The sequence below is a fragment of the Mirounga angustirostris genome, unplaced genomic scaffold, assembly GCF_029215605.1.
Source record: "Mirounga angustirostris isolate CCGP_5_RB_7025 unplaced genomic scaffold, mMirAng1.0.hap1 SCAF_12, whole genome shotgun sequence".
NCBI lineage: Eukaryota > Metazoa > Chordata > Mammalia > Carnivora > Phocidae > Mirounga > Mirounga angustirostris.
The window spans coordinates 44407077-44426526 of NW_026991720.1; the positions used below are offsets into that span (position 1 = coordinate 44407077).

General features: G+C 40.0%; 1 protein-coding gene across 5 annotated transcripts in view; it reads left to right on the forward strand.

Annotated features, from left to right (window-relative positions):
* PDE1C (phosphodiesterase 1C) overlaps positions 1-19450 on the forward strand; it is a 409149-nt gene that overhangs the window by 308783 nt on the left and 80916 nt on the right. For all 5 annotated transcript variants that reach the window (XM_064575093.1, XM_045864458.3, XM_045864460.3 and 2 more), the window contains 6 exons: positions 480-546; positions 5769-5885; positions 8074-8214; positions 15203-15303; positions 17809-17937; positions 19044-19145. In XM_064575093.1, coding sequence (XP_064431163.1) covers positions 480-546; positions 5769-5885; positions 8074-8214; positions 15203-15303; positions 17809-17937; positions 19044-19145 — 657 coding nt within the window. The remainder of the gene's footprint in view (positions 1-479; positions 547-5768; positions 5886-8073; positions 8215-15202; positions 15304-17808; positions 17938-19043; positions 19146-19450) is intronic.

A 19450-nucleotide genomic window follows, 5' to 3' on the forward strand; every position in this document is an offset into this window, starting at 1 on the left:
AAATCAATTTATTCTTCCTATAATCCTTACCGTACATCTACAGGTTTTAGAAATGCCACATTCAGTTCGAAGTTCACCTGGGACATTTCCCTTCTTGTTTTTGACAGTTCTAAAGAACAAGCTCTTCCAAATGGGTTGCCCATAGGAGTTCCTCATTCAGGTTACTATCCATGCTGTACTATAATTCACTTCTAGTAGAAGAAGTGACCCATTTTAATAATTGAATTTACAACTTGGGGCCTGTCGGTTAATTTTTTTTTTGTTTCCAATGATTCATGTATTTGGGATTGCTTTAATTTCTCTTGAATGTAACCCTTTCTTAGGTCACTTGAGTGACTATGAAAAATGTTATAAAAAAACTGTTATGTTTTTTGTTCACCCAATGACATGACTTCTCATATTTGTCAGTGTAAGTCTGTGGCCTGCTAATTCTTTTTTGTAAGATATAATATTGCATGTTTCCCCTCTGACTTTGCCAGAATGTATAGACGAACATCCAACATGGTTGGACTGAGCTACCCACCAGCTGTTATTGAAGCATTAAAGGTAATACCAGAGAAAACGTCTGACAGTGTACATGGTATCCTATAAAAAGTAGTTACATTTGTTGTTAGAAAATAAGAGGCTTTCATTTATGGTTCACTTACAGGTTTCCCAGTCATCCCTGACTTATTTCTTTCATTATTTTTCACTTATCTGTTCTTGCAGTATCATGATCTTTCTGCCTTTGACTTGTTTTTTCTTTTTTTAAATCAAACTGTGCAAGTCTCATTTCTTTCTACATCACCATCAGAGGGATCTTTGGTGATTATAGTTGTATCATTATCTGATTATCTACTCTAAGTCCATTTTGTAGATGAGGAAACTGAGACTTGGTGAGATTTTTAAAAAGATACAGTTAGTTAATTAGAGGCAGAAGAACTAAGGTGTGATACCAGAGTTCCAATCACATAGTAAGTTCTCAGTAACATTTTACTGCCTGAATGTGTGTCCCCAGAACGTATATATCCTACTATTTACCCAAGACTCTCACAGAGCCTGAAAGTTCAATGGGAAGTTACACAGATGTTTGAGTTACAATGAGCTAAATCTTGCAGAACTACTCCCACTCAGGCAAGCTCTTAGAATTGTATAGAATATTCTCTAAGAGCCTCAAAGTGGATTCTTATGTATGTGTCAGTTCAGATCCACTGGTTTAAAGTCATCCTGGCTGTGCTAAAGCTGATTTGGCTTCTGGATTTGAGGGTGGGGCTGTGCTAAGGGCGAGGATCACTTGGCTGGTTGACATGGCATGATGTCTATACACAGAATCGAGTCAGGGGCGCCTGGGTGGCTCAGTTGGTTAAGCGACTGCCTTCGGCTCAGGTCATGATCCTGGAGTCCCGGGATCGAGTCCCGCATCGGGCTCCCTGCTCGGCAGGGAGTCTGCTTCTCCCTCTGACCCTCCTCCCTCTCATTCTCTCTCTCAAATAAATAAATAAAATCTTTAAAAAAAAAAAAAAAAAAAAAGAATCGAGTCATCCATTTGCTCAGGGACATCCTAGCATACCGACTAGTATGTGTGTGTGTGTGTGTGTGTGTTAAGATTTATTTATTTATTTATTTATTTTAGAGAAAGGGAGCATAAGTGGGAGGGACAGAGGGAGAGGGAGAGAGAACCCCAGACTCCCTGCTGAGTGTGGAGCCCGACGTGGGGCTTGATCCCACAACCCTGGGATCATGACTTCGGCCAAAACCAAGAGTAGGACATTTAACCAACTGTGCAACCCAGGTTCCCCATTCTGACTATTGTTATGGCTATCGGTGTCTATCTCTGAAACCTGAAACATGTATTACCTGATGATATTTTCAGAAGTTAACTTAAATTACCTACTCATAGAATCAGGGATGGGAGAGCTTCATGATCAACTTAATGTCAAGAAAAACTTTTAGGGCCATTTTGATTTTGTATTTCAGTCTCTTTCTCTTGCCTCAAAGACATTCACTAGTTGAATTTGTGAGACCCTATATTCAGATTCTCAGTTGTCCATTTTCTTTCTCTCTTTCTTTTTAACTACCTTTATTTTTTTTTTTAAGATTTTATTTATTTATTTGAGACAGAAAGAGAGAGCAGGGAGAAGGGCAGAGGGAGAAGCAGACTCCCTGCTGAGCAGAGAGCCCGATGCGGGACTCGATCCTGGGACTCTAGGATCATGACCTGAGCCGAAGACAGACGCTTAACTGACTGAGCCACCCAGGCCTCCATCCATTTTCTGTCTCTTAACTCATCCTAAGAACAGGAAAGATGCTCAAGAAGGATGCAGCAAGAAGACACATGTTTCCTCTCGCTCCTCTTTGGTCTCCCCACCAGTGCCCAGTGCACCCAGTGTAATTTACAGCCACATTTCCCATGTAATCAGTGAAATCACTGCATGAGAGCTGATGTTTCATAACACCCACTAGGAAGCTGCATTGATATTCATAACCAAACCCAAAACATTCAATGAAAATCTTAGGGACATTAAAAGAATCCTTTATATTTAATTTCTTCTCTTATCACGAACATAAATACAGATGTTTATACCAGTATTAAGAAATTTATAAAAATATTTCCTCTAGACTGGAGAATCTTTTCTATGCAAAATAATTGAAGAAAATGGGGAGCAACCTGGGATGTGCATGAATTGTTATTTCGTGCTTAGGGAAAAGTCATTCTCAGAAGCACACATGTCTTTCTGAGGGGAAAGGAACCTAGATGATTCAGACCAGGAATGAGTGCTAACTCTCCAAACTGCTACCCTTCTGCACAATTATTGAGGATAATATGCGTAAGGCTAGAGCTGCACTTTCTCCTGATCCTGTCCCCTATTTACTAGGAGAGTTTAAGATCTTTTTACAATGTAATATTTCCCCCCCTCCCTAGACTCTGGTTTAATCTGCAGTGGATTGAAGATGAGTTGGCGGGATGACACAGATATTTTCTTTTTTTAGGTAGTACCTGTTAAAAAACGGTTATTTCTACTACACTGCCAGCAGTTTATATGGAATGGCCATTACTTTGTTCTATTATAGGAAATTTCCCCAAAACTGAGAGAATACAATTCAATAAAATAACCGTCATGCCATGGTCATGTTAACCTTTGTGATTAATGTAAGAACATGGCATGAAATCACATTTAAGTAAGAGAATAATTAACTGCCACCTATCTCTAAATTTGACATATGTTGCTCTTTTGTTTTTTAAATTTTTTCCATCCAATATATGCTAGCTTCTGATTTGGGGAGTTTTATCTCTAGGCTTTTGAGGTGGGGTTATTGGAATTGTAGAAGTGTATTATTGTTTAGAAGGCGTCTGTTGTGTAACTTAGGAAGGGACACCCTGGGTAGACTCTAGGTTTAAAGTGGGAGGAAGAGAGGAGGTTCAGGCTTCCATTACTTTAGACTCATAAGAAGTTCCTGAAGTTTTTCCTCGAGAATGGGCCTTGGGCCATGTTTGGTAAGAGAGGCTTAAGACGGTTAAAGACAGTTAAACTAGGTGCTTGTTAAAAAATGCAGATTCTAGGTCCCAGGCCAGGATTCTGCAAATCCCTCAGCTGAGAATCAGCACTTTTTTCCTGAGCACCCCAGGTGGTTCTGAAGAACATGAAACTTTGAGAATCACAGCTAAGTCCCTTTTAAAAATGAGTAACAGGAGAGAACATGCCGCCGACTATTCACACTCATCCTCCTATTTCTCTAAGTTCTAATATTCTGAATAAATCATGACTTCTTACTGTGATCATTTCTGTATTTTCAGTGATAGCCTTTCTCTTTTTTATTCATTCTGGAGAATAAGAATAAAAATTGCAGACAGTGACAAAATGTTTTCTCACCTACTGAGTTGTCACTGGACTTTTCCTTAGGACATTAGGATGTCATGACAACGTCAATTTTAGTAGTTAAGGTGAAGCTTTAGGTGGCTTAGGCCCTATTGGGGTATTTAGGACATGAGGCCTGGGTCACAGCATATATTCATTGAGTTTACAATCTCATCTGTTGACAATGATGCCAGTGGGGTTATTACCTGGTTCTGCTACCAAATGGCATTAGACGCTTCCTTTCATCTCTCTGAGGTAGCCACCTGTAAAAGTGGGAAAAGTAACACCTATTTCTAAGGTTGTGAGGATTAGCAAATGTCTATAAACACTTCTCACTGTGCCTGGCACAGAAAATGTGCTCAGCTTGTAGCAATTTCTTTAGTTGTTATAATGGAGGAGAAATGCTAGAAGGCTGAGGTGAGGTTACCATGAAGTGCCAACTTTTTGGAAAAGTTTGGTTTTCCCTGTATGTACAGTTCAGTTTTCCTGTGCCCTGGTGTCCATGAGGAAGACCCTTAATGGCCTTGGGATGGTCTTCGGTTTTTGGGATGTTTGAGGAGGGACAGGGTTGGGATAGGTGGATGATGTTAGAATGCATTGAGGGCTGAGGTGAGAGCCACTCAGGCCAGCAGTTACAGAGGAGTCTCTTCCAGGGAACCCTCTGACTTTTCCTGGACTCAGTGTGGTCTCACTTGTGTCCTTACGTGGTCTCATATGTGTCTACTTATGACAGCACACTTTCTATAACTACTGAAAGTGAAACTTTTTTTTTTTAAGATTTTATTTATTTATTTGTCAGAGGGAGAGTGAGCAGGGGGAGCGGCAGGCAGAGGGAAAAGCAGGCTCTCCGCTGAGCAAGGAGCCCAATGTGGGATTTGATCCCAGGACCCTGGGATCATGACCTGAGCCGAAGGCAGACGCTTAACCAACTGAGCCACCCAGGCGCCCCTGAAAGTGAAGCTCTTGACACAAGAAACCAAATGACTATTGCTTTGGCTATTGCTTAACCACACCTTTGTTTACTACATCCACAAGTATCTGGTTGTAAGTCAAAGACACATCAGACAATGTTTACATATATTTTGGGGTAGCTATTTATAGACAAATAAGGCTTTGAACTTCAAGACTGATGTGTGAGGAGTGCTTAGCTCTTAGTTTTACTTTTTCTAGTAAAGTGACTTACAGATTTGAGGACTAGGTTCTCAGATCAGTGCCTCCAGAAGTGGTAGCATTTTTCTGTTTCATGAAATGAAGTCTTTCTCTGTGATTTTAGCTCAGCAGTTTGAACTGAAGGGACACATGATTTGTATTCTATATCACACATGTTTCTGAATACTTTCAAGTGGGTTAACATTCTCAACTGTGGACTAAGAGGAAGTCAGTAGGTAATAGTAAGGGACTGGGGAGAAGTTTGGAGTAGGGAAGCACCTTAGGTTTTCATGAAGTGAAATAAACATTTGAAATTCAGCAGTGGTAGTGACAGGCTTAATGGAAAGGGCCTGAGCTTAGGCATCTATTGACCATGTTTGTATGCTGGTCCCACTTGTGTCCCTAGCACTTCACTTGTGATGGGTCTTAGGGAAATTAACTTCTCAGTTTTCTCATCAGAAAGATGTGACTAATAATATCTGCCACTTAGAGTTGTTTTCAGGATACATTATGTATTTATCACGGATCACAATGCCTCGCATTTGGTAGGCACTCAATAAATTATAGCTGTTGTTATAAGTAGTAAGACTATTTAATTATTTTATCAGTAAATGCTATGCAGGTCTGCCAAGTTGGGAAAAGTTTGAGGGCAGAAATGGTGTTAGAGTCTTGGTCTATGAAATCCTGGGTGAAGGTTGCAGGGCGACTCCCCAAGTGGGGAGACGGGTAGCTGTACGAGTGGCTGTGGACTAATGCAATCTTTCTCCCTGCCCTGCCGTGCAGGATGTGGACAAGTGGTCCTTTGATGTCTTTTCTCTCAATGAGGCCAGCGGGGATCATGCACTGAAATTCATTTTCTATGAATTACTCACACGTTATGATCTGATCAGCCGTTTCAAGGTCAGTGCCTACTTTTAAAAAATGCATGCATTTTTCCATTTTTTCTTTTTTGAAGATTTTATTTATTTATTTATTTTAGAGAGAGAGCGAGCGAGAGAGCAGGAGTTGGTGGGAGTGGGGGAGGCAGAAGCAGACTCCCCACTGAGCAGGGAGCCCAATACGGGGCTCGATCCAGGGACTCCAGGATCATGGTCTGAGCTGAAGGCAGGTGTCCAGATGCCCCACATTTGTCCATCCTTCCATGACTTTTGGGGTAAGACCAAGACCCTCCTTCCATGACTTTTGGGCTAAGACATCCTTTTAACATAGACTGAAAACTGTTATAGGTGACTTGGGAAGATTCATCCAGACAGCCACTGCCCTGAACTCCATGGTGGTGGGAACTTTTCCTTAAGCCCTTGCTGGGTGGGGCTCATAGCAGGTGAGAGAGGTTGGAACCACCCAGTTGGATCCCAGTCTTCCTAGAAGTACAGCCCGAAGTGGGGACTAGCGGAACTCCTGAATTGCTCTCCCCGCAGATCTCATTTCAGCCTGATTTGGTGTACTGTCGATCACTGCTGGCATGGAGACAGTAATGGAGACAGAGTGTGCATCTGCTGTCTCTGCAGACTTTTTTTCCCACCACTTGGCTCAAATTCAGACAAATGCTCTCACTTATCATCCGTGACAGATCATCAGTATTTCCCAGCCATTCATGCTTCAAATTAATTCTTCCAACTTTAAGTAAAGAGCATGAATTGTTTTCAGTGTTCAATCCCCTCTGCTTTGTAATACCATGGACTCTAGAGGTCCAGCCAGATTCTCCAGGGAATCTGTGCATTCATCTGGTGACATCTATCGTATCATGCTCCTCAGAGTTCTCTCATCATGGGGATGAGCCCCTGGAAAATGCAGGGTTTTTTGAATATAAGGTATTGATTTCTCTAGACAGCACGGTTCTTTATCACTTTCCTATGGACTGTGTACTTGGGGGCATATTTCCTACATAGCCATAAATACTTTATGGCAGTGGTTCTTAATTTCTTTGTGCAGAAATCGGCCTGAAAATCTGGTGGATGCTCAGGACCCTTTCCACAGAACAAAACTCTCGTGCACATATGCACACCTTTACCTAGCATTTTCGTGTCTCATGGATCTCTCATGAACAGCCCAAAGAACCTGGGGTTATTGGATATTCATTTTAAAAACTGATAGTGAATTAATCTCTGGCATATGAGGCAATATTTAAATTTTTAAGAATCCACAAATGGTAAATATAGAAGGATCTACTCAAGGAAGAACATCTTATAGGCTCTCACGAAGCATTACAGTAAAGTATTTTCCTTATATTTTTTTCTTCCTGACGTGATTATTGGTCTCCTGGAACCTACGCTCTCTCTTTTTACCCCAGGGTTGTATTTGGTGATTAACCCTAAACCAAGGAATTAACCCAGAAAAGAAATACAATGAATGTTTTCAGGGTCTCCTTCTTTTGTACAGACATTTTGCAGTTGTTCTTTATTTTCTGCCACATAGAAAATGAAGGTATGTATATTATACATATTTGAGACAGAACAGGAATTAGGCTACAATTCCAAATTCCAATGCAACGATAATAAATTGCCAAGTAATAGACATAAGAACGCAGTCTGTTTCTGTTCTTATATATAACAGGCTATCACATGTTTTGTTTTGTGTTTTCTCCGTGTGTCCAGCACATACAATCATTCCTAAGGGCACAGTTTTCAGGAGGTGGCAGCTTGTGGTTGTTTTGCAATCATTTTACAACTTAAGATCCTTATGTACTTTATGTTTTCCCACAAAATAAATGAAATGTGCTACACAGTATGTATCCATTTATTTCTCAAGAAATAAAAGACTTGAACCTTTGCTTGAGAAATAGGTGAACACATACCCTTCTGCCCTAAATATCTTTGAGACAATTCTGGGGTTCTGGACTGAGAACAACAACAACAACAAAAACAAAAACAATTTGCAGGGCAGACTGTTCTTAAACCAGGGACTTCCTGTGAGATTTTCAAATCATCTGATAATTCCTTCAGTAGTTTTAACTAATTTTTAAAAGTTCTGATTTCTTCATGTGCCATGTTATGCTCCCAGAAAGAGGCAGCTCGAGTGCCTTAGACTTGTGCTTCCTCACTGAAAGCTACCAAATCACTGGCTACTTAACCTTACTGCTCTCTTTCAGATCCCCATTTCTGCCCTTGTCTCATTTGTGGAGGCCCTGGAAGTAGGATACAGCAAGCATAAAAATCCGTACCACAATTTAATGCATGCCGCCGACGTTACGCAGACTGTGCATTACCTCCTTTATAAGACAGGGGTAGCGGTAAGTACTGATAGGAACTCTTAGATTACACAAAAGATGTGATGATGGTTCTTTTTACTGGAGGCTGTTCCTATTCTGATGAGGTTGAGCCCACAAGAAGTGCGTTGGTGCGTGGACTTCCTGCTCCCCAAGAGTTGTCTAACCAATCACCGAAGGTCTTGGGGTTCCTTATGGCCTCTGATATTTTCTCCATCCTGGACTTGATGAAATAAATATGTGGTAGTGACTTGCATCTTTATTAGGCTATGACCATATTTTAAATATGATTTCTAGAACCAAGTATGTATTTCCAGATGTGGAGAGTGGTACTATTAACCTCTTGCTGTGGTCAATCACAATGCTATCCATGCATGCTGAAATCATATCAAGTATGCCTGGCGACCACACTGCACACAGGTAGCTTTTGGTTTAAACCATTTGATATTTTTCATGAGGATTATTGATTATTCTCATCGTATGTATGTGTGTTCAATTTGTTTGACCTCAGGAGCAATCTTCACTTCTAATCATTTGAAAATTTTCTTACTTGTTTTGACCCAACATTTCAGCTCTTTAGATGTTTTTGAATCCCTGTTCTGTAATCCATTGTATGAACTGGCCTGTTTAACTTGGTTATCTCTGCCTTTGCCCTCTTTGCCTTGATGAAAGCTGTTAATTTTACAAGATAGAGCTATTAGTGATGAACAGCTAGTTCTCTATGTTAGGTCTCTATGACTTTTTCCTTTGAAATCTTCAGAGTCGACATCAAGGTAGACATTGTTTGGCTATGGTTATTAATTAGCCCATAAACTCAACACATTTGTTATTTTTTCCTCTAGGGCATGTTGAAAGGCTTGGTCTAATATCTCACTGAATTAAAAATGGAACACAGTGGGAGGAGTGTGGGCTTTGGAGCTAGATATAGTGGGATATAAATCCTTGAGTAATTACTTATTAGATTTAGTGACCTATGATAAATTGCTTAAATCTCTGAGTCAGGATTTCCTCATTTTTAAAATGGTGAAAAATATTCTATCTTATAGAAATACTGTGGCGGTTAGGAATAAACTATCAAAAATAGGAAGTGCTCTGTCTGCCTCATGAAGGAAGCACAACAGTTAGAAATTGTTGTTAGTAAAACTTTGCTGGATTTTCTCATAACCTCTCAACAATTTCAGTTCTTCTTTATTGTAAAGCTGGCTTCTTAAAAATATTATTTTAAAAAGCTATAATTTTTTAAATTGTAGAAACACTATCAAGGGGACCTGTTTAATGTGATAAAAGATTTCTGTCAGAAGCATAGAGCAGACTTAGTTAATGGTGGTTCCTTGAAAACATGGAGCAAAACGGGGATGGCCACACTAATGTTGCGACTGAGCATTTTTCTGGAGGTCTCAGCCAATGCAATGTAGTATCTAAAAAAGTTGAAGAAGTATCCTGTGAAAATAATTTGACCATCTCTTTTAAAAGATCAAGAAAATCCAACTACAAATTATTAGGTCAAATAAAAGGCCTCAATCAGAGGTAGAAAAAATAACTGTCCAAGGCACCTGAGTGGCTCAGTAGGTTAAGAGTCTGCCTTTGGCTCAGGTCATGATCCCAGGGTCCTGGGATCAAGTCCCACACTGGGCTCCTTGCTCAGCAGAGAGCTGCTTCTCCCTCTGCATCCCGCCCCCACTAATTCTCTCTCTCTCAAATAAATAAATAAAATCTTTTAAAAAATAGCTGTCTTAAACATTGGAAATTAACGAGTATAATAGAGGAACATACATTCCAGAGAGTTTTTTTTTTAAATTGATAAGTTACTAATGAAGAACTTCAAAACTGATAAAAAGGAAACCGTAAAACTAAATTAAAGAGCAGAAAAACAATGTTTAAATAAGAAAGGAAATACATTATGTTTTTAATGCAAAGCTTCAGTGTTATATAGATGTCAATTTTCTTCAAACTGAGCTGTAAATTCAAAGCAATACCAATAAAGAATAATGAAACATGATAAGCTGAGTCTGAAATATATGGAAAATAGATATTTCACAACTTTAGAAAAAAGAGTTTTGAAAAAGACAATGTATGCCGTGGTATAGTTCTTATTCTACTAGGTGTTAAAATATCTACTGAAGCTGTAGTAATAAAGACAGGGTGGTATTTGTGCAAAAATCACCAAATATATGAATGAAGTTGAGTAAAGTTTCAAAAACTAAGCCCAAATATTTATTGAGCACAGTTTTGATTTAGACATGTTGAGTTTCAGGTCCTTATTAGACATCGTTGTGGAAGTGTCAAGCGGGAAGAGAATGAATGGAATCGGGAGTTCTGGGTAGAGGTCGGGGTGGACATGTAGATTAGGCAATCTTGGGCATATCAATATTATAGAAAGACATGGAATTAGTTGAGATCATCTGAAGAGCGAGTGTGAATAGAGAAGTAGTAAGGGCTCTGAAGTGAGTGCTGGAACAGCCTAAAGTTTAAAATGAAGGTAAAGAATTAGAGCCAAGAGTAGTAACTAAAATGGAGCGGTCAGTGACATTGGAATAAAAGCCAACAGTGTGGGCATGGAAGCCAAGGAAAGTAAGTGCTTCAAAAGAGAATAGTGAATTGTATGGGACGTGCCAAAATGTCAAATAGGATGAGGATAGACAAGTGACCACTGCCTTTGGCAACATGGAAGTCATTAGTGGCCTTGGCATGAGTGGTCTCAGTGCTTTGGTGAGGATGGACCACTGACAAGAGTATAATGAAGAAAGAATTCAGGTGAGAAGGTAAGAACACATCTATAGACAACAACAGGGAAAATGACTCAGGTCAAAAAATGTTTTGGGAACTATGGTTCATTTAGGGAAAGAAAAGAATGTTTTTGTTCTACTTTAAATCAATCATCTAATATTGGACCAATGAATTAAAGATTTGAATACAAAAAAATTTGATCATATGAGAATATGTTTATTCCTTGAAACAGGAAATTCTCCTATAAGCCTCAAAACACAAAAGTTATATAAAAATATTGATTAAACTGAGTGTAAGAAAATTAAAACCCATAGGATAAAAAGAATCATCATAATGATGTAAGTACTTGAGGAAAATATGGGATTAAGATCCAGATGATATAAAGGAATCAACAAGAAAATGACAGAAATTCAGGAAAAAAATAGGAGTTAAGATTGCCCTGTTATAAAGTCTCTGTCATAGGCGGAATTTTGTCTTCCCCCTCCCCCACCCCCAGATTATATTGTTGAAAGTCCTAATCTCCAGTGCCTCAGAATGTGACTGTATTTGGAGATAGGGTCTTTAAAGAGGTAATTTAGGTCACGTGGGTGGCCCTGATCCAGTATGACTATTGTCCTTCTACAAAGAGGAGATTAAGATTGCAGACATGCGCATGCACAGAGGAAAGACCACGTGAGGACATGGCACAAAGAGGACCATCTGCAACCTGGGAAGAGGACACTCACTGCAAACCGACTCTGCCAATACTTTGATCTTGGACTTCTAGCCTCCACACTGTGAGAAAATAAAATTCTGTGGTTTAAGCCGCCTAGTTGGTGGCATTTTGTTTTAGCAGCCAAGCAAACAAATAGAGGAGCCAGGACTGACTTCTAACGCCACGCATTTAAATATTTAGCTATATTTCTACAATGCCTGTGGTAAAAAAAAAAAAAGAGCCCCTGATATTCTTGCACCTCAGTATCCTCATGTGATACTTGAAAGTATCCTGGTGAGGATCAACATAGATGGCAAATGTACTTTGGACTCATCTATTTCAACATATATTTAGTCAGTACCTGCTGTGTACAGTATACTATGGAGACATAAAGGTAAATCATACACAGCTTTTTTAGCCCTCAAGAAAAACTCCCAAGTATTTATGCTAATGCAAGTTATCATTAACGTGAATGTTACAGCAACCAATGATCATGATGTACTGCATGCTGTTCTTAAATGAGCTCATTTGCCGTTGAATTTTCATTATCAATTCAGGCCATATTCAGAATCATTCTTAAATATAGAAACTACTTCCCGCCCCCTCTCTCTTGGAAATGCAGCTCAAAACAAACTTCTTTCATTGCAAGCTTACAGAAATGGTGGGGAGCATTCTGATGAATGGAGAACATATTGTTACTCTAACCTTTCATTACAAACCAAGAGGGGGAAATGCTTTAAATCATTTCAGTTTTATAAACTGTAAGACACATAGGGAATCAAAACATCCCATTGATAAAGTGATGCCTGGTCTTCAACATCAACAGTATTACTCATTGTAATCTGTTTATATTACTCATTATTGCTTTACTTAGACGCCGAGAAGATGCTTGAATCCTTTCAGAATTATTTTGCCCACTTTTAAAGGAAAAATCCCTGAACAGGATTAGACTAAAAAGTTGTTGATTGAATAAATATGAATCAGACTTTGAGCTCCGGTCAAATTTTGATTTAGGTCAAAGGATTCCAAACTCCAAAGCCATCCCTTGGCCCCTTTCATTGCTTTGTCAGGCAAGTGCCATTAATTTTCCTCTTGCTTATTTTTTTTTTTTAAAGGGGAGAGGCTGTGTATCTTGTTCTTTTGATCATATATGCCATCATCATATTTATACAGGAAACACTAAATGGCTAAAGAGTGCTAAATAATTTTATTAGTGTTTGTGGTCAGCAGAATTTTGGCCCCCATGACCTTTGCCCTCTGTCATAACACTTACTAATGTCACATTAGATGGCAAAACACTAATACAATGAAGGTCACTAATCAGAGGACCATAAAGTAGGGAGACGAGCCTCAATTCCCCAGGTGGGCCCAATGTAATCTTGTGGGTCCTTGCAAGCCAAGAGGCGTGACGAGGAGCTGTGAGGACTCAACTGGCTCTTGCTAGCTTGAAGATGGAGTGAGCCAAGTGGAAAGTTTGAGTAGGAAATGATTTTTGCCAATGCCTTGAATGTACCTGGAAACAGATTTTTCCACAGAGCTTCCAGAAAAGAACACAGCCCTGCCAACGCTTTGATTTCAGCCGTGTGAGATCCTCACTGGAAAAATCCAGCCACACTGTGCTGCCTTCTGACCTCCAGAACCTTGTGCCAATAAATGGGAGATGTTCTTTGAGCCTTAAGTTTGTGGTAATTTAAGGTAGCAATAGAAAACTAATACAGGGGTGGAAACATTACTAAAGAAACTGTCATTCACATACAAAACCCACAACTTGAGAATAATGTCCCCTCGAGCAGTTTTGCCCATGTCGTTTTCCTTCACGTGTCCACTGACCCCCATTTGCCCCTATGACCATGCACACTGGGCTTGCTTCCTGAAGTCCACCACTACCAGTTGTCCCTGTCATTGAATTAGTTGTGACACTCATTTTTTGTAGATAGGAAATACGGACAGGATCTGTGGCTTGTGCCTTGTCTCAGTTCGATAAATCTGGAATAAAATTCATGTGGGACTTAATTTCTTATTTCTTATGGGTTGTCATAAAATCTTCTGGATTCACAGTAATTAACTTGGAAAAGGCAAGAATATCTGGACCATATTAAAATATGAAGCTTTGCGGGGCACCTGGGTGACTCAGTTGGTTAAGCATCTGCCTTCAGCTGAGGTCATGATCTCTGGGTCCTGGGCTCCCTGCTCAGTGGGGAACCTGCATCTCCCTCTCCCTCTGCCCCTCTCCTCCCCCCACACCCCCCTTGTTTAAATCCTTGAGGGGTACAACATAACATGGGTTCTGTGTCCAAAGGCCTTAGCAGGAAGGTTGCTTTGGAATTTGGCATGAATCATGTCACTGTTTCCATGAGCATGAGTTACCTTTCCTCAGACTACTCTGGTTTCGTTGGGTTCACCACCAGGAATCATCTTTTCCTTTGTACACATGAGTACTCTCTTGCCTACATGGAATTCGGTTTCATCTCGAGTATAAACACTTCCAGAGACCTTACTTAGAGCCAACAGACATAGCCTCAGACTACAGTGTTCCAGACATATTTGTCATTTTAGAAGTTCTGTTCCAAGCAGGGCTCGACAGGCTCCAAGATAGCCTTTTAATCTTATTTTAAAATGTTAAGTTAACTTCATGTAAGTTTGCAGAAAGAGCTATATTGGTGGTTGGGGGGGGGTGGGTAGGTAGAGGGAGTTGAGGCTGATGGGTGGGGACAGGGTACTGGGGAAGAATTGAAAGACATTGCCAAAATGAAAAAAAATATATATGTATGGAAAATATCAAGAACATGTGTAATATAAGCTGCCAGGTGATGCTACCTCTGAGGGTCCAGGGAACACAGTTTGAGAACCTTGGACTACAGCCAATTTTGGTGGCATGGTTGGGGGTGGGGGGTCTCTTCAAACATCAGCATGCATAAGGCAGAAGGCCAGGTGTTATCTTTCCTCTGTCTACAAATACCCACCTTCTAGTAGGTAGACAGATTTTCTGTTACTTTTAGTTCTGGTATTGTGTTAAAATTTTTAATATATATTTTTTTCTTTTTTCTTTTTTTTTTTTAAAGATTTTATTTATTTATTTGACAGAGAGAGAGATAGCGAGAGCAGGAACACAAGCAGGGGGAGTGGGAGAGCGAGAAGCAGGCTTCCTGCCGAGCAGGGAGCCCGATGTGGGACTTGATCCCAGGACCTTGGATCATGACCTGAGCCGAAGGCAGACGCTTAACGACTGAGCCACCCAGGCGCCCAATATATATTTTTTTCTATGTCTACCTAAGAACTTGACTTGGAATTTGGGAAAGAATACAATGAGGGTTTTTAAAGTCTTCATGTTCCTTGATTTTTGCTTCCTTGAAAAAAATAATAAAACTACTAGTTAGCTTTCTCAACCTTGCTGGGCAAGCTACTTCCAAATACCATATCCCCCGGTCTCCTCATAGGGGGAAGAAAATTCCGTCTGTCAGAAAACATGTGTTTGGCAATAGCTTGCCAGCTGCAGGGTAGAAAGGCAGCGACGCGGGTATGTTCGGCAAGCTGAAGACTTTGTCTGAGAAAGAGACAGATTATCTGATTGCCCTGCAATCTCCCTTTCAGAACTGGCTGACAGAGCTGGAGATCTTTGCTATCATCTTCTCAGCTGCCATCCACGACTATGAGCACACCGGAACCACCAACAATTTCCACATTCAGACACGGTGAGGATGCTGGATGTTTGCGAGGAGGCAGGAGGGGGTAGGGGTAGAGTTTGAGAAGTCAGAAAGGTATCAGTCACCTTTCTTTTGCATGGTTTACTCTATTTTGCATTTCTGAAGAAATGAACTTTTCAACAAGACATCAACGGGGTCAGCTTCAGTCAAGATTTAGAGTTTGAGAAGTCATCTGCTCCCAATGCTCATATGTTATTCACATCAAATATGGATATCCTTTTCTTCTCTATTGGAATGCTAGCTATTTGTTTCCTTATGTATGTATCGTGCATACTCTATTTCTACTAGAACAGTTGGCAAAAAGGTGCAGATGCCATGTAGACTGAATCAGTGAGGATGGGCCAGGATTGGGATGTTTCTGTCCACATGTCCAATACCTGAGCCTTCTTGCCCTGTGACCTCTGGGATTCTGGGGACACGCTTCTCATCCTTCCTGATTTCATCCCTGCTCTTTTTTGGTGCTTGCATTGCTCCCTGGCAGAGGGCTTGGGGAGCTAGGTTGTCTCATGCAGACTGCCTTCACCATAGATAATCTTTGTACCCACTATGATGAACTTCAGAGGTAAACACAGATCTCTGTGGGGGGAATTAAGTATGGGTCCAAGTGCCCAACTCTGAACCTCTTGACTATAACAGACATCACTCATCAATTTTCTTTAAACCAAGCTTCGTATTTATCTTTAGTGTTCCTCTCAGCACAGAATTCCAGGCAAGCAGTACCAGTCACTTGTCTTTTCCATTTAGGGTGAAACTTTGTCCTGTCCTAGCCTAAGAACTTACCTTCTCTTAAGACAATTCTATGAAACTGGAGAGACTCTGATAGTAGGGTTAATTGGGCCTTGACGTAGTAATCAAAAGAAGTTAGAATTTGGGGAAAGATGGCATGGCTAAGAGGAAGAATGTAGCAGGGAGAGATGAGAATTTAAATAAATACTTGCGGTTTCATTTGAAAAAAGCAGGTGCACACGCCAGATAGGTTTGTGTTCATTAAATCAATCTACATGTATTTAATGAACCCAACACTTAATTATGGGGTACACAAAAGAAGACAGTATTGTCTGATCTCTGTTCAGAAGGGGAATTTCAATAGCATGGCAGCAGACAAAAGGATGTAAGCCGCCAGCTTCATCGTCTACCTCCCGCTTCCTCACACAGAAGAGCCTCAGCTGCTGGGAAGCCGCCTTTTGTGGTTCTGTTGCAAGGGCTTTAAATACAGGGAATTCCACAGAGCAGCTCTGTTTAGTGGATATCTGTGAGTGGAATCTTTGCTCTGAGGACAGAGGCTGTGGTGAATAACACCTGCTGACGGAAGAGAGGTGGGTGGAGCAACTGTACATGGGTCTTTGCTGGAGACCAATATCAAAACCCATCTTAACTCAGAGGAAATGGCTTAATTACAGCAGCTGGAAAAGAGCTTAATGTCACAAAATATACATCAGTTGGAGCCTGACTTAACAGATACGTGATCAGATATTTCACCACAGGGTTTGCATGTTTTGTGTTATCTCCATAGGAGTGAGGAAATTCCAGTGGATTCAGTTACGCTTGCTTTGGAATAAAATTTAAGCATTGGTCTTCTTTAATAGAACTTTATTCAAAGCATCTCAGCCTGTGTGAGCCCTATACAGAAAACTAAATCCGTAACCAGGTTCTTTGTCCTTTGATGGTATGTTAAGCCTAACATTTTAAAGGTATGCTAGGTATATCCCAAAAATTGGCCAATGACAGGCACAAGTTACGGTGGGGACCAGTGGCCGAACTGTCAGAAGACCTTCCTTCATCCCAACCCCGCCACGTACGCACTGTGGGGCTCTGTGAAGTCATTTTACATCACTGAGACCCAGCTTCCTTGATGAGAAACAAATAAGCTGTAATAATCTAAGTTTTCATTAAATTGAAGATACTGAAATAGTGTACAGCTCTGTGTTTGGTGCAGTGGTCTGTGAGGAAGTGATTAGCAACTGTCCTATAATCCTTATATTCTTCACCCTCAATCTTACACATATGGCCTCCACATGGCAAAATGTTAAGGTCAAGGTACTATCAGAGGAACTTGGCAAACTGTACCTACCAAGTGGTATGTGTTCAGAGAATTGTAACGATAATAAATAAATTCTCTCATTGAATAAAATTTTTAAAAAACTTAAAGGCATTCCAGAAAATACAAGGAAGTTTGAGTTGACCCATGTTTTATGAAATCCCCTATGCTACTAGTAGAAATCATTGACATCTGGTTATGGAACGGCTTTCAGAGAGTTCTCAGGTTGGATATCACATATTTCAGGTTAACATATTGACATTAAACTACCCTACATATATCTACCGATAATTTGTAGTGTTGGTTTTAGCTTATTGGTTGACATAAGTGGCATATGGGGGCAAAGATAATTGTTGAACATAGGGAAAAAGATGGTGTATTCTAGCTTGAGAGAGTCACCTGAAAAATCTCAACCGTTTAACATCCTAAATTATTTTGCTTGGCTTTCTGTTCAGGTCTGACCCTGCTATTCTGTACAACGATAAGTCTGTATTAGAAAATCACCATTTAAGTGCAGCTTATCGCCTTCTGCAAGAAGATGAGGAAATGAATATTTTGATCAACCTCTCAAAGGATGACTGGAGGTAAGGATGAGACAGGAGAGAGATTTGGAGCCTAGGAAGGGAACCATGAGGAGAGATGAAGTATGCCGCTTTTGGAGAAATAATACCACTTGAACTGTTTATGGCACCCTTTCTCTCACCTCCTTTCTCTTCATCCCCTGTCTCCTTCCCTCTCTCCTCCCAACTCGTTCTCTCCCTTTTCTCTCTCTCTCCCTGCCTTCTCTCTCTTTCCTGCCTTCTCTCTCTCTCTTTTTTTTTAACACAAATATTAGAATATATTATAGGCACTTTGGAAATACTTGCTGCTTGTTACCTTAGGAAACTTGTGTTGCTCTTGTCTTAGCTTCTTAAATCTGAGTTTTTTTCTTTTAGCATTCATTTTTCGCCTTCCATTTGATTTGAACTTCTTTTGAAAATCTTTCAAAACTGCGCTAAGGAAATTATTTTGACACTCAAAAATTATTTCTAATTCTATTGCCTAAATGACATTGTGTGTTTTTGAATGAATTTCGGCACACCTGAGTTTGAATATGGGCACAATTACTAGTTGTATGGCATTTAGGAAGTTACTTAACCCCTTCACACTGTTTTAAAATTTAATTTCTAGAAAATAGATGATAAAATTTACCTCTTGGTTTGGTCAATGTTATAATATATGATATAATCCATTTAAAATGCTTAACACACATTGTGATGTATATAGCAAGCCTGCAAGTCTTTGTAGCTATAAATACAGATAAAGGTGTTTCGAAAATTAGAGGCAAAACCATTTAAATCCTTACAAAGTTCTGAATCTACTGTGTTGCAGATAGTACTTATATTTTAATTAAATGATCAGCTGTTCATTGAATATCTTTGTGCTAGCCATTATGTAAAGATTCAGAGAAATAAGCCATTCTGAGTGATAATGTACATTCCACATGTCATATTCCTAATTAATGATTTCCTTAATCCTTAACCTTCACTTATTCCTCATAAAAAAAAAGCCCACCTAAAAAGCTCAAGTTGATTAGAAATGTGACCACTAATTAACTGATTTTGCTTAGAAGTGGCAAAGAATATAAGCGAATTTTTACTTTCCATTTTTTTACTTCCATGCTTCTCTCTCCACGGGGTGTCCCTGAAAGGGAGTTTCGGACCTTGGTAATTGAGATGGTGATGGCCACGGACATGTCCTGTCATTTCCAACAAATCAAAGCAATGAAGACTGCTCTGCAACAGCCAGAAGCGTGAGTGGACCTGTGACATCATGTGTTTTTATAGGTGTTTGAACTGGTACTTGTGCATGTTGTTGCACCTTCTTCGGAGAGCTTCACTGAATGGTCTCATGAAGTGGGGCTGGTGGAGGAGAGAGCATGGCAGGTGTACACATCACAGACAGATTTTCATCAGGGTTGAAATAAATAATAGGGCCAGTAACAATTTGCCCCCAGGTAAGAATTTCAAAGAATTCTTTGTGGGAAACTAAGTAATCAAAGATTCACTCAGTACAGGGGCAACAAAAGTCAGTGAGTGACTCTTAGATTCTTGTTGT